The sequence below is a fragment of the Lagopus leucura genome, unplaced genomic scaffold, assembly GCF_019238085.1.
Source record: "Lagopus leucura isolate 7727_CA_CO unplaced genomic scaffold, USGS_WTPT01 Super-Scaffold_100008, whole genome shotgun sequence".
NCBI lineage: Eukaryota > Metazoa > Chordata > Aves > Galliformes > Phasianidae > Lagopus > Lagopus leucura.
In genome coordinates, this window is record NW_024962265.1 from 434,731 (window position 1) to 447,024 (window position 12,294).

The following is a 12,294-nucleotide window of genomic DNA, read 5'->3' on the forward strand; positions in this document are numbered from 1 at the left end:
ATCAGGGCTGCTTCCTTCTACCCCAGAAGGTAGAGCAAGCTCTGCAGGCTCTGCAGTGAGTCACGGAGCTGTGCCCTGTTTTACAGCACACGGAGGGCGGTGTCAGGCCGTGTGCTGGGCCATAAACCATTCGCTCATCATTTCGGGGAAAAAAGGGAGAGGATTGTGACACAGGGCTGCTTTCTTGTGAATTCAGCGTGCAGGAGAGGCTGGGGGCAGAAGTGCAGCTGTGAGCTTATCTCTTCTGTCTGAGCTCAGCCTTACAGCCCCGGTGGCATTAACCCGTCCCACCCAGGCAGCGACTCACACAGACAAGCAGGAGGCCGTCAGGAATTTAATTGTACTTGGCACTTGAAACTGTACAAAGCCATTTACAGAGAACCGTGCGGGTTTCGTGGCTGTGTGCCCCCTCTTCCCATTCCCAACAAAACCAGAACCTCATCCGAGACTCAGGGCTCCCAGGTTGGTGTCACGGAGGGCGGTGGGATCAGCCATACTGCAGGAACAACCTTTTGGCTTTGATCAGAGCTGTCACCACTTCGTTTCCTACAACACTTTGCAGCACAGGTTCCAAGCTGGCATCTCACGGGAGTCTTTGGATCACTGTAGAACATGGCAGTGCTACCATTGTACACCTATATACAGCCGTATCTCTGTCTGTAACTCATCAGCTTCAGCTGCTTTCTTTTCTCTACGCTTTCTTTTCTCTATGCTTTCTACCACATGCAGTATCCTCTTGGTTGCCTCCAACCCTGCCTCTCACAGGCAGTGAGAGGCGTTTCATTTGCAAAAGACAACAGAACAATAAAGCTACTCCTGCTCCCTCTATTCCTTCTATCTGCTCTTCCCCCTCCCCAAACCCTTTGCAACGTGCCTAAAACCTTCCTACGCCCCGTACAACCCAGTTCTGTGAGTGACGTGAGAAGCAATTTGTACATCTCTGAACAAGAAGGATGGAGTACTCGAAAGGAAATGCCAAGTCTGAAAGACTGAAAGATGACAAGAGCAATACAAAAGTAAAAAAAGAAAACCACAGAAAAACGGAACAAAAACCCCAAACCAACCCGAAACAAAAACAACTAATTAAAAAAAAAACAACAACAAAATTAAATACGTGGCAGGTTATGTGAGTGAAAATGAGGAATGTACAAATGGACACTCTAAAATGAAAGATTCCAGTAGGTAAATTGAGAACCTGTTGAACCTGGGGTCTGTTTTTTTTTTTGGTGGGATGGGTGGTGATAACCACACACTGCAAAAGACAGAAAGAAAATGGTGATTTCAGCTTCGGAGTGCTTGAGGGGATTCTCACAGCACTGATAGGACTGCGAGGAGGGGCTCTGCCAGGCTCCAGGTGAGGCACAAACTTCTGCTTTAGAAGCCTCAACCACCACACGTGAAAATCTTCCCCAAACCAACAAGGTGTTCTTCACAAACCTGCTGTAAAGAGGTCAAAATGCTGCCTGGCAGTGGCAGAGCGGGCTCAGACTGCTCCCTTTTGTAAAAACAGACTCCGGTTCAACAGTGTTAACTGCATACCAGTAGCTGCCATTACAACATACAAAAAAAAGACACTTCTGTTCAGTAGAGCAAATCCAATCGTGCTCACATGACAAGGAAAATGTACACGTTATTTATAAATAAGCAGTTCCACCAGGATGGCACTGGGCTCCTCCCTACACCAGTGTTTCTTTCCGCTTGCTGCTGAGCTGCTTCTCCCTGGTTTTCCTGTGCCCAGACAGTGTTCTGTGTGTTTTCGTGCCCTTGGCTGCTTCCTCTGAGTCCAGGACGGAGCCGCACTCGGCTGCGCTCTCATCGAGCTCCATCTCAGTGATGCCTGACATGGCAGATTGCCTCCTCTGCGCTCTGACGTTGGGCACGGAGGGGTTGTTCTCCTCTGACTCCTCGCTGAGCTCTGGCAGCTCCTTCAGCTCCGTGGCAGCAGCGGGTCGCTGGAAGGGGGCAATGGCGGTTCGGATGCAGTTCACCCACTGCTGCTTGTGGAAGATATCGTTGGCCTGCAGCGTGTGGGACTGGCCTGGGGAGGGGTCTTGGAAACGGACTCGGAAGATATTTTTAGCTGAAGGTAAACATAGGAAAAAGCAGATCAGTCCTGAGCTCAGTATTTAGATTCCGTTATTGGACCCAATCTGCCCTGTTTTGCTTCAGGGAAAGCGTTCAGCATCTCCCCAACATCCTCCCCCTCCTCCGAAAATCCCCAGCACTGATACGTTGAAGTATTTTCTAATCTTAGCACCGACTGCAAGGCGCCATTTCAAAGCTTATGGCCTCTAGATACAACAGTGCAGAGCTCAGCAGTGACAGCACTGTGGTGGATCCATAGGGATCCGTGCCCGGACGTACCCTCCTGTCCTCAAACAACCCCCACACGGAAGGGTTGGGTTGCTTTGTACCTTTATCTGAATTGCCAAACGCTCCTCGGAAAGAACCTCCCATTTTCACATCGCCATCCTGCAGGTCTTCCAGGATCAGCTCCTGCACAGGGATGGGCTGCCTGTACACTTGGTAGGACTGACGCTCGTTGCGAGTGACCGGCCGAGTCAGAACCAGGATGTCTTGGAAGAGGAAGACGTAGAGTTTCTGAAAGGGAAAGCGTGTGTGAGCATGAGGAAAACATTGAGCTCTATATGCCAGGTGATTACACACCCTCTGCAATTCAAGGTCACATTATCTCAAGTCTCACCCACGTTAACTTTCAGATAGCTTTCTGTTGCAGTCACGTAGAGCTCTGACAGCGATGGCATATGCAGGATTTACATTAACAGGTTTACTGTCTTGTTACCCTTACATTGGATTATGATGTGCAGATGGCAAGGATAAAACAATGAGAACCAATACCTTTCCTGCCTATGTAAAATGATCCATAGAATCACAGAATGGCCAGGGTTGGAAGGGACCTCAAGGGTCATGAAGCTCCAACCCTCCTGCTGCATGCAGGGCCACCAACCTCCACGTTTAATACCAGCCCAGGCTGCCCAGGGCCCCATCCAACCAGGCCTTGAACACCTCCAGGATGGATGGGGCGTCCACAACCTCTCTGGGCAGCTGTTCCAGCACCTCACCACTCTCTCTGTAAAGAACTTCATGTCTCCTGTGGCGTAATGAGTGAATTCAACAAACCAATCAATCACACACAAAAAAAACCCAAAGAAAATAGAAAAAGATTTCATGTTTAAACTGAGGCTAAGTCAGGACAAAAGGCAGCAAACCCTTGAGTACAGCAGGGTCTTTCAGGGCTGCTGCAGAGGGAGATAAACTCCTGGCAGTTCATCTCAAAGCCAAACAGGCTTTTGCAGGAACGCTTTTGTTTGGAAGAACCGTGGCCAGCGTTCACAATGGGGAATGTCAGAGCACCTGAAAGTAAACAGCCGGCAGGAAATCCCTTCTGATGGAGTGCTGGGGCACGGAGCATACTTTCTACAGTAATTTTGTGCTAATTATTTTCCAGCTCCTGAAGGCCAATTGTCAAACTGTCAGCAGGAAACTTTCCCTTACACCCTGTAACGCGCTCTGCCATCAGGTCCTTTCTCTTCTGCTTCTAAAAACGTAGCTAATTGCCCAAACTAAGGAGATAAGAGCTCCTGGTCATGTTATGACAGACAGTTTCAATTGTTTCTGAGGGTAAGGTTTCAACGTTGATTATTAATTACCATCAACTGAAGGGACTTACATGCCCGTTTTTGTTCTTCAGCTCCCCATGGCACAGTAAAGCTTTGCTTCCTTCAATCCTCGGGTCCTTCTGCTTCTCATCCAGATACTCCAGTTTGTCAATGTAATACTGGCATTCCGACTCTCCCTTCTTTAAGTTGATGTCAGAGAGGACTCCTTGGATTATAGATATCTATAAAACAAAGCATTTAAAAATGATTCAATAAGGATTTACGCTTGAGCATCTTCCATCGAAGCGCTACTAAAGAAAAATCCCCATGATGGAACCCGTGTGGACTGACTGCTCCTTTGCTTTCAGAAGGGGTTACAGCCACAGGTTTAAACCACTCCACGAAACTGCTGAAGGTTTAAGAAAGCCTTCTTTTTCCTCCCAAATGCCACGGCACTGTCAGAAGCCCAATCCCACAACCGCTGTTACTTACGGCTTCTTCCAGAATCTGAATATCAGGATGGTCTTTGGGAGTGTGCCTCAGGATCTCCTTTAGGAGCAGTGGGTATTTGACCAGCCGACTTCGAGGGATGTCCAAGAAGCTCCAGAGGTCCAACTTGCGGCTGAAAGGAGACTCGAGGCAACGCTGCAGGAAGTCCTGCACCCTTCGGTCCTGTTTCTTCTGATCCAGCAGTGCTTTGGCTGCCAGCTGATTGCTGCAGTAACCTTTGTAGGCATGGAGTCGTGGTAACTGCAGGAGAACACAACCATGGAGTCAAACCAGGAGTCAAACTCTGCACGGCAAAAGCAAATTGCATTAACACGTCCAACTCAGGGAGTTCTGCTTCCCATTCTGCTTGCCAGGCTTTCCATTCTTGGCCCAATAAAAAAGCTAACAGAGCATCTTGTATGTGTAGCTACTCTTGAGTGAGGAGAACAGGGCGTCCTCCATGCAGTGCCTTTGAAGTTCAGATGTTTACTACTGTTAGCACTAACGAAATCACATCAGCTGCAAACAGCCCAGAAGATAGAGATATTTCTAACATAAATCACTAAGTAATTGTAGTCACACTAGTGCGAGCCTCCCAGATGAAACAGTGGCCCATTAAAGCTGACAGAGTCCCATTGTTTTCAGTGCAGTCAGGATTTCCGTTTCAATCTTTCACTCCACGCCACAAAAGCCTGTGAGCTTTTCAGCTTCTAGCTCTAAATGTTCTTTAATCTCACAATCATTTTCAGCCTGGTGCCTGACAGTTATGTACTTACCCACTTCACAAGGATGGGCCCGATCTGCTCCACCGTTCCATCTGGTTTTGTTGCTTCTCCTAAACTTGCCAACAAATCTGGAATTGAAACACACAAACAGAAGTTGCCACAATGCCCCAGCTAACTGTTCTGATGTGAGAAAGCACAGAGCATCACTCTTAGTCAGTACGTCATGTTGGCTTAGCTCTTACCTTCGTGCAGAGGAATGTAAGAATCCAAGTCCCCAAATATGTGGGTGAGTTCCTCCTCAGACATGATAGAGAGTTTCAGCATAGGATCATGATAAGCCTGTCAAAGAAAGTCAGTATTAAAATACATCCAGATCTTGGAAGCCCAGAAGCTGACAATATTAATACAATATTAATGGGAGGTGTAGGGAGTGCAGGACAGATCTGAAGTGGAGCTGGTTGGAAGAGTGACTTGGATCAGTGCAAGACACAACTCTGCATAGAGGTATCAAGGCCTACAGATGAAATGGGCTTTCCTGTCCCAACAGGAGGAGTTCCCTTAGTTGTACCCAGGACTGCAAAGCTACACCTGCTTTTGGATGAGCTTGCTGCAATCAAACCAGTATTGCCAGCACTGCTCACTTCAGCTTTCCAGGATAGTTTTCAAAAGGTGGATGCTGGGCCTGACAAAGGTGACGTGCAATGTTTGCAGGTGTAAGTACACTTCTTTATTTACAGTATGATTACTGAGTGCAGGAAAAACTCACTCACCTTCCTGGCAAGCTTCAGATCTTCAATCAGGTCCTGTTCTCCTCTGGACATCTCATATATTGCCTGTGAGGAGGGGGATAAAGCATTGAGAGTCATTTTTAATCCCAGTCTTCCTCTGAAAGAGCCATTCAGTTCACATAATGTACATCCTGCCTTGAACAGGCAGCTTTGCCTTCTGAATCACTCTATGCCACCTGGGCACGACAACCTCGAGTCAATCTGCCCGCTTTCCCAGCTTGGAGAAAGCTGCGTTCCTCACAACTGTGTGAAAGCTCTGCCACTCACACACAAGCCAAATTAAATATTAGCACCTTTTAAATCACTGCTTTTACACAGGCGAGTACGAAAAAGAACAAAACCCAGAAAACCGCAGAGGTCAAATCCCAGGCGCCTTTAAGTCAGCTTCTGTGTTGTCATTAGAAGATTTGTCTAAGAACTACAGGAAAAAAGCAAGCCAAGGCCTTGCTATTTGGCTTGCAACCAATTGTCAAGAGCTTTAAGAGAAAGACAGCTGGCTGCACAACCACCCGACTTCGGGTCTGCTGCAGAGCAACCAGTGTGGCTGGGGCTCAAATTTCAGCAATGCTGAGCACCCCCGTGGAAAGCGTTTGGCATCTCTGAAGGGTCAAAGAGGGGAGAGTAACTCCCCAGTGACTCACTTTGAGGGAGAAGCCCGCACCTTTTCCCGTGCCTAAAGCCGAAATAAATCTAACAGCTCAGAAATGAAGGTGGGGAGGAAGATACAACCACCCAGAGATGCCCGTTTCTCCTTTTCCCACCCAGGCAATGGACCCAATGGAGGCTTCAGCTGCCTTTCCCTGCCCTGCTGCTTAACGGGCAGCTTACCTCCTGGCGTTTGATTTCTTTGGTGCTCAGGGATTCTTTCATGTTGACATCTAACATCTCAGACCAAAGGACGCTGTTTCTTCTTTTAGGAGGGGTAGGGGCAGCAGATCTGCTACATGACTTCTGGGTACAGCTGGGAGATTTGCTGTCACTGCGAAGGGCAAATGACTACAGGGATGGAAGAAAAAAAAAACAACAAACCACAACAGTAAAAAAATACAGTTTGGAGCCAACATTTCAGGAGTGCAGAAGTGTTATTCTATGCCCCTCCCAATCTTTCATCCTCCTCTGTTGTGCAGGGCAGGAAAACACACCCAGACACTTTTCCCTCAGATAAAGGAACACTTTAATCAAGTTGCTGAGAAGGCCCCCAGAGCCCTGAGGTTGGCAGCCTTTTCCCTGTGCCTCTCTGCACTGATCCAGCAGCACTGAGGAGGAAGGTGGGCTGCTAAAGCGTGGGTCTCTTGCCAAGGTATGAGGAAGTAAGACGAATCAGAATCATAATTCTGCTTTTAATGGGGTTAATCAGGAGCCACTTGAACTTTGCTCTCCTGATCTGCCATGTTGTTACAACACAGCCTGAGAAGCGATCTTATCTGAGTGCATGGGGTGTGCAGCTCCTCAGACAACAATTCTCCAACCTTATCACTAAGCAGTGGGGTCATTTCACTTCTAGGCACACACTTCACGTACTGCAAGAGTTCAGCAACACATTTCTCCCTATGTGAATCAGGCTTTATTTTTCTTGCCTCCCTAAACCTTCTATCACCTGGTATCTAGCAAGCCACCTCTGAACTCCTGAACTCTTCTTCGTCCCCCAGGCAAGCTTTGTGTCCTTGCATTAATCAGACAGCAGATTTTCCTAACGATGCCTTGAAATCCCAGTGCCTGCTTCGCTCCCACACAGCCAGCATGGCCCTGTGTCTCCACAGAGGACCAGAAAGCTCTGCTTTTTACCTGTATCGTTTGCCCAAAGCGCCGAACTGCACCATTTCTTACAGGAGAGATCAAGTTGGCCAAGGATGTGACCCGTGCTAAAGGCCGAACCCGTTTATTGCTTGGCTCCTGTAAATAAAGCAGAGAACAAATTGTACTGGCTGCGACTCCCACTTCATTTCTCAAGCTGTCCGGGCAGGTTTAGAAAGCATCAACACCCTTAAGGAGTGGGAAACACTGCAAAGAAAGCATTCTGAAGTAGCCATTCATCTTAAATGGAAAGCAGAGGCTGTAAATATTTGTCTGAACTTTAGGGTTACAATTGGATTGCAAGGACCTTGCCCAGCGTGAGGGAGACAAGATAACACACACGTCAGAACTGAAAATAAGGCTCAAACTGGGACGGTTATGGGACAGAAATAGACTGAAGTGCTCTCCTTTACAGGGCAAGCGACTCATCTCAAGATGGAGCTGTGATCCGCTCCTCCCTTTTATCATGCTTTCCTTTGTAGAACTAATGTGCTTTTCCATTTTTAATTCTGTTTTGGAGAGAAAAGGAGCAGTCGGAGCCCAGCACAGCCTCACAGCTCTTCTAACAAATGGCAAACGACGACATGCTGAACATTCCTGCGGGGGATACGCACGCATGAAGCAGATGAAGTTTAAAACCTTTGGTTTCCCAAAGCTCCCCTCCTCCTCCTGCTCTCCCCCCCACGGCAGCTCATTGTAATTTTTCTCCTGCGTTGTTTAGATTGGAGAAACAGCTTCTGCTTCTCTATGCCACTTATCTGTAGTGTGAGCCCAGTGTGTGCTAAATGCTGTCCTAACGCTGCCAAGAAAGAGGAAATGGCCCCAAGAAACCTACTGGTGCTTAAATTCACTCGTTAAAACCATGCTGGTGACCCCACATATCCTGGATCAAAAGCACTGTGCTGTAAGAACTGTAAAGGAAAGGCGTGCAACTCCAAGAGGAACTTGGAGCTTGAGGCTGGGAGAAAGGCTGCAGAAGGTGCTCTTAAACATCTGGCAAATAGCTGGACTTGACTCATCAGGACAATCAAGCCTCTCAGCATGAAGGCAGGACGAGTTGATGGAAGCTTTTTCTTTGAATTGATCTCAGCTGAAGTTTTACCATAGCTTTATTAGGTGGTTTCGGTTTTTTTTCGTTAATTGCAAAGATAAGGAGCCCAAACCCTTTGCTTCTGTATAGCAACGGAAGTGACAAATGCTGGGAACTGAAAAGGGGGAATAGGAACACACTGAGCTGGATTCCAGTTACAAGGCTGAGGAAGCATAAAGGCTACGTATGTCAGATCTGCTTTCAGTAATGTGAGCCCAGGGCTGCCCTGCCTGCCTGCCTACAGGCAGCGTGAAGCAACAGAGGAGCTTAACTCACACTGAATTAAGCCTTCAAAGTTGGAGGGGAGAACATGAAAAGAAACCATTTATGACTGATGCAGAGCAGAAAGAACCTCTCTGGCACAGCACAAAGGCTGTTCGAGGCTGTGCTTGAAATGCTTGGGTAATCTCAGGGCTATGAAATGGGAAAAAGCTACCAGAGCACCCTGGAGCCCAGGCCCCGACCCTCAGCTGGCTGTAGGTACAGTGCTGAAGTCACTTCTCTCCTTCCAGCCTGAAGATACCACATTCAAGAAGGAGTCAGCTGGGAAAAGTGTTATCCAGATGGCTGGGAAGTCAGGCTGGGCACTTTAATTAACGACAGACACTTCTGGCCAGAGTAAAAGAAGAGGTAATTTAGTTCTATAAAACCATGTAACTGCGTGCTGGAATAAAGGGATACGAGCCAAGAGAAACTGCAGGAACGTAAGCAGACAATATACAGACACAAACCATCCACAGCTATGTCAAGGCTAGAGATATAAATAGCACAGCAAAGAAAAATGTGACACTGAAAATTAACAACCTCAGGACTTCGGGATGCTTGAGGGCTGCTTTACAGCTTGCTGTAGGAGGGTCAGCTGGGCATCCTTTCCAGCTATGAGACACAAGGACACACTATCTGGCCACGGGACGTGTGGGAATGCCTTCCCAGCACATCTGTGCCAGGCTGAGGGACACGTGCATATGCACACTGTCTTGCAGGAGGCATTCCTGCCTCTGCTTTGGGATGGGCAGCACAAAGGGGCTCCCTGTTCCCGTGGGATTATAAAGCAGCAGTTGATACTGAGCCACGCAAAGACAGGCATGGAGCAAACAAGAGCAGCGCTGCTCGTTTGGAGGATTTTGCATGGGCTGGTGAGACCAGAGCGTTGCTGTGCATGCGATGCACTTCCTCGGGGTGTCTGGCCAGCAGAAAAACCTCTGTGTGCTATAAATTCAGTTTAGCACAAGGCCATTTCCTATGTCTTAAAGAAAAGGTAATCACGCTTTGTGATGTCTCGGACTCAAATGGCTCGACTGCCAAAAAACGGCATCTGTTCCTTCTTCTCTCCTTCTGATTGCATCACTTGACCCAAAGCAGAGGGGGAAAATTCCTCCTCCTTAGGACCCTCTCTTTCTCTGAGGTCTGCATTTCAGTTTGGGGTTACGTCCTCCCCTTACAGACTCGGCTGCGATGGAAGCTGAGACTCAGCACAGTTCATCCTATGGATAACTTTGGCTCAGCACCATTTGTTTCTTCTCAAAGCTCTGTATGTGCAAACAATGAGCAGACTGTCTCCACGCTGTATTACTTACGGAAGCCCAGATTAGAAGGAAGCCTGCAAAATTTCCTTCACAAGTTGCTGGTGTTAAGCATTACAGCACCGAGAGATAGTTACAACCCCCAGAGCTCAGCAGCACTCTGCTTCCATTCACATGTTCTTCTATTTCCCCAAAAACTCTATTAAAATCATATATACCTATATACATATAAACTCAGAATTGGACTAGATGACCTTTAAGGGTCCCTTCCAACTCAAGTGATTCTATTTCACAAAGATACACACAAAATCTCTGAGTGCTCCCACTGAAGGGCAAGGCTTCCACGTTAAAGAGGAGCACTTGAAGAAGCTCCACTAAAGTGTGGGGTTCCCTCGTTAGCGCAGCTTAGAATCATAGAATCCTTAAGGCTGGCAGAGACCTTTTGAGGTCACCTCATCCAACTCCCCTGCAAAGCACAGGGACATCATCCAAAGCTCCATCACCTGAACTTCTTCACTTTGCATTGGGAAGACTTTGCCATCTTGCAGCCTCTACACCTGAACACAGAAACGCTTCCCCTCAGCAGCACGCACGCATGCAACCTTTACCTCTCTGCTAGGTAATAATTAGTGGTTTTTATAGGGATCATTTACTAGAGGACAATGTTCCAAGTGCCAGCCCCATGGCAAGGCACACAAACACGGTGACAAATCCAAAAACCATGCGTGGCCAAACTCCTACAGAGCAAAAGATGACCACAACCATCAGCTCGAAGGATTCCTGCTGGAAGTCACTGCCACCTGACTCTACCTGTAAGATCCACGTGCCAGCTCAACCCGAGCCATCACACTGCCATGGAGTTTTCCACCCACTGCCTCTGACCACCTCAATGGGGACAATCCAGCCCTGATAAGTTCAGTGGCTCCTGATAGCACTGTTGGCTTTGGGGGCTTTGCTCGAGCCCAGACCCCCCCAGTGTCACTTCCCCAAATTACACCTTCCAGAAATACACATTTTTTTTTTAACAACTAGAGGTGATTTGAAAGACTTTGACTCCTATTGGTTGATTTTACTTCTCTCTCAGGACCTGGTTTGCCTTTGATGCAGTGCAGTTGCCCAAATTTGGCTGTTTTAAGGCTGGATTTTCAGTCAGGGAGCTCAGAGCCCCCAAGCTGCCTTCTTTCTGCTGCTTTTTTTCTACTTCCCCATAATCTCAACAAAAGGCCCAGCCCAGGGCACCCTATGTCCGTGCTGGACTTTTTACCTGCAGATAATCTACTAGAAATGCAATTAACTTCATCTGCATAACAACGCAGCATAGAAATAACAACACTTCCAAACGAGTGAAGCAAAAGAAAGGAAACCCAAAACCAACACTTCCTTTTTCTTTTTTGGTTTGAAAAGCAAACAGCCGCCTTAATAAGGAAAAAACCCCGCCAGCCACCCAAATGCACCGTATCTACCTTAAAAAAAAACCCCAAACTCCCCCCAAAAACACACTCCCAACCCTCCGAGCCCCTCTCCTCCTCACCTCTTGCTCCCTGAAGGACTGGTTCTGTGAGTCGATCACCCGGATAGTCCTTTTGATAGGCAGCAGCCCCCCGAGCTCATCGTGAGCCACCATGGCGCAGCCCCCCGGCCCTCAGCGCACCGCTCCGCTCTCCGCGCTCATCCCCACTCTGCGCCCGCAGCCGCACCGCGCCCCGATCTCACCGCTGGGGGCGGGGCCACGACCCAAAGCCACGCCCACTCAGTGCAAAGCCACGCCCACCCTGCGCGTGGCCCCGCCCCCTCGCTCTGCGGTCCCCCTGCCGGTGCTCGTGGGGTGAAGGTTCAATGGCGTCTTTACCTGCGCTGTTTGTCTCCCCAAGTCAGCTTTCCCTGCGCTGTTTTTTTCTCCTAAAACTCCCATAAGAGAGGCTCTGCTTTAAGGCGGTGTGATGGCAGCTCCCTTCGAATGTCAAGAAGGGCGTGCCATCACGCTGTGTGATAGAAAGTTCTTTGCTATGAGAGTGGTGAGGTGCTGGAACTGCTGCCCAGAGAGGCTGTGGATGCCCCGTCCATCCGTGGAGGTGTCCAAGGGCAGACTGGATGGGGACCTGGGCAGCTATGAAATGTGGAAGTTGGTGGCCCTGCATGTGGCAGTGGGGTTGGAGCTTCATGATCCTTGAGGTCCCTTCCAACCCGGGCCGTTCTGTGATTCTGTGATCTGTGAAAGTGTTTTGGAAAGCTGAGATTTTCCACTCTCTGTGCTGAAAAAAAAAA

The 12,294-nt window shown here is 48.4% G+C and overlaps 1 protein-coding gene across 1 annotated transcript; it reads right to left on the reverse strand.

Moving 5' to 3' along the window:
* Positions 1-321: 321 nt before the first annotated feature.
* Positions 322-11,709, reverse strand: NET1 (neuroepithelial cell transforming 1). The gene is made up of 10 exons (XM_042872708.1): positions 11,561-11,709; positions 7,408-7,515; positions 6,451-6,618; positions 5,605-5,667; positions 5,077-5,173; positions 4,886-4,962; positions 4,113-4,370; positions 3,692-3,862; positions 2,415-2,601; positions 322-2,080 (listed from the first exon to the last, which is right to left on the reverse strand). The coding sequence occupies exons 1-10, from the start codon at positions 11,651-11,653 to the stop codon at positions 1,677-1,679; spliced, it is 1,626 nt and encodes a 541-aa protein (XP_042728642.1). The 5' UTR covers positions 11,654-11,709; the 3' UTR covers positions 322-1,676.
* Positions 11,710-12,294: the final 585 nt, after the last annotated feature.

What these genes read in the sequence shown, in the direction of transcription:
- NET1 (XM_042872708.1), bottom strand. Translation starts at nt 11,653, where the DNA reads ATGGTGGCTCACGATGAGCTCGGGGGGCTGCTGCCTATCAAAAGGACT. An exon ending in AAGAAATCAAACGCCAGGAG is followed by an intron (nt 5,668 to 6,450) that starts GTAAGCTGCCCG and finishes CCCTCCTCACAG; the next exon opens with GCAATATATGAGATGTCCAG. An exon ending in TTACATTCCTCTGCACGAAG is followed by an intron (nt 4,963 to 5,076) that starts GTAAGAGCTAAG and finishes TTTCAATTCCAG; the next exon opens with ATTTGTTGGCAAGTTTAGGA.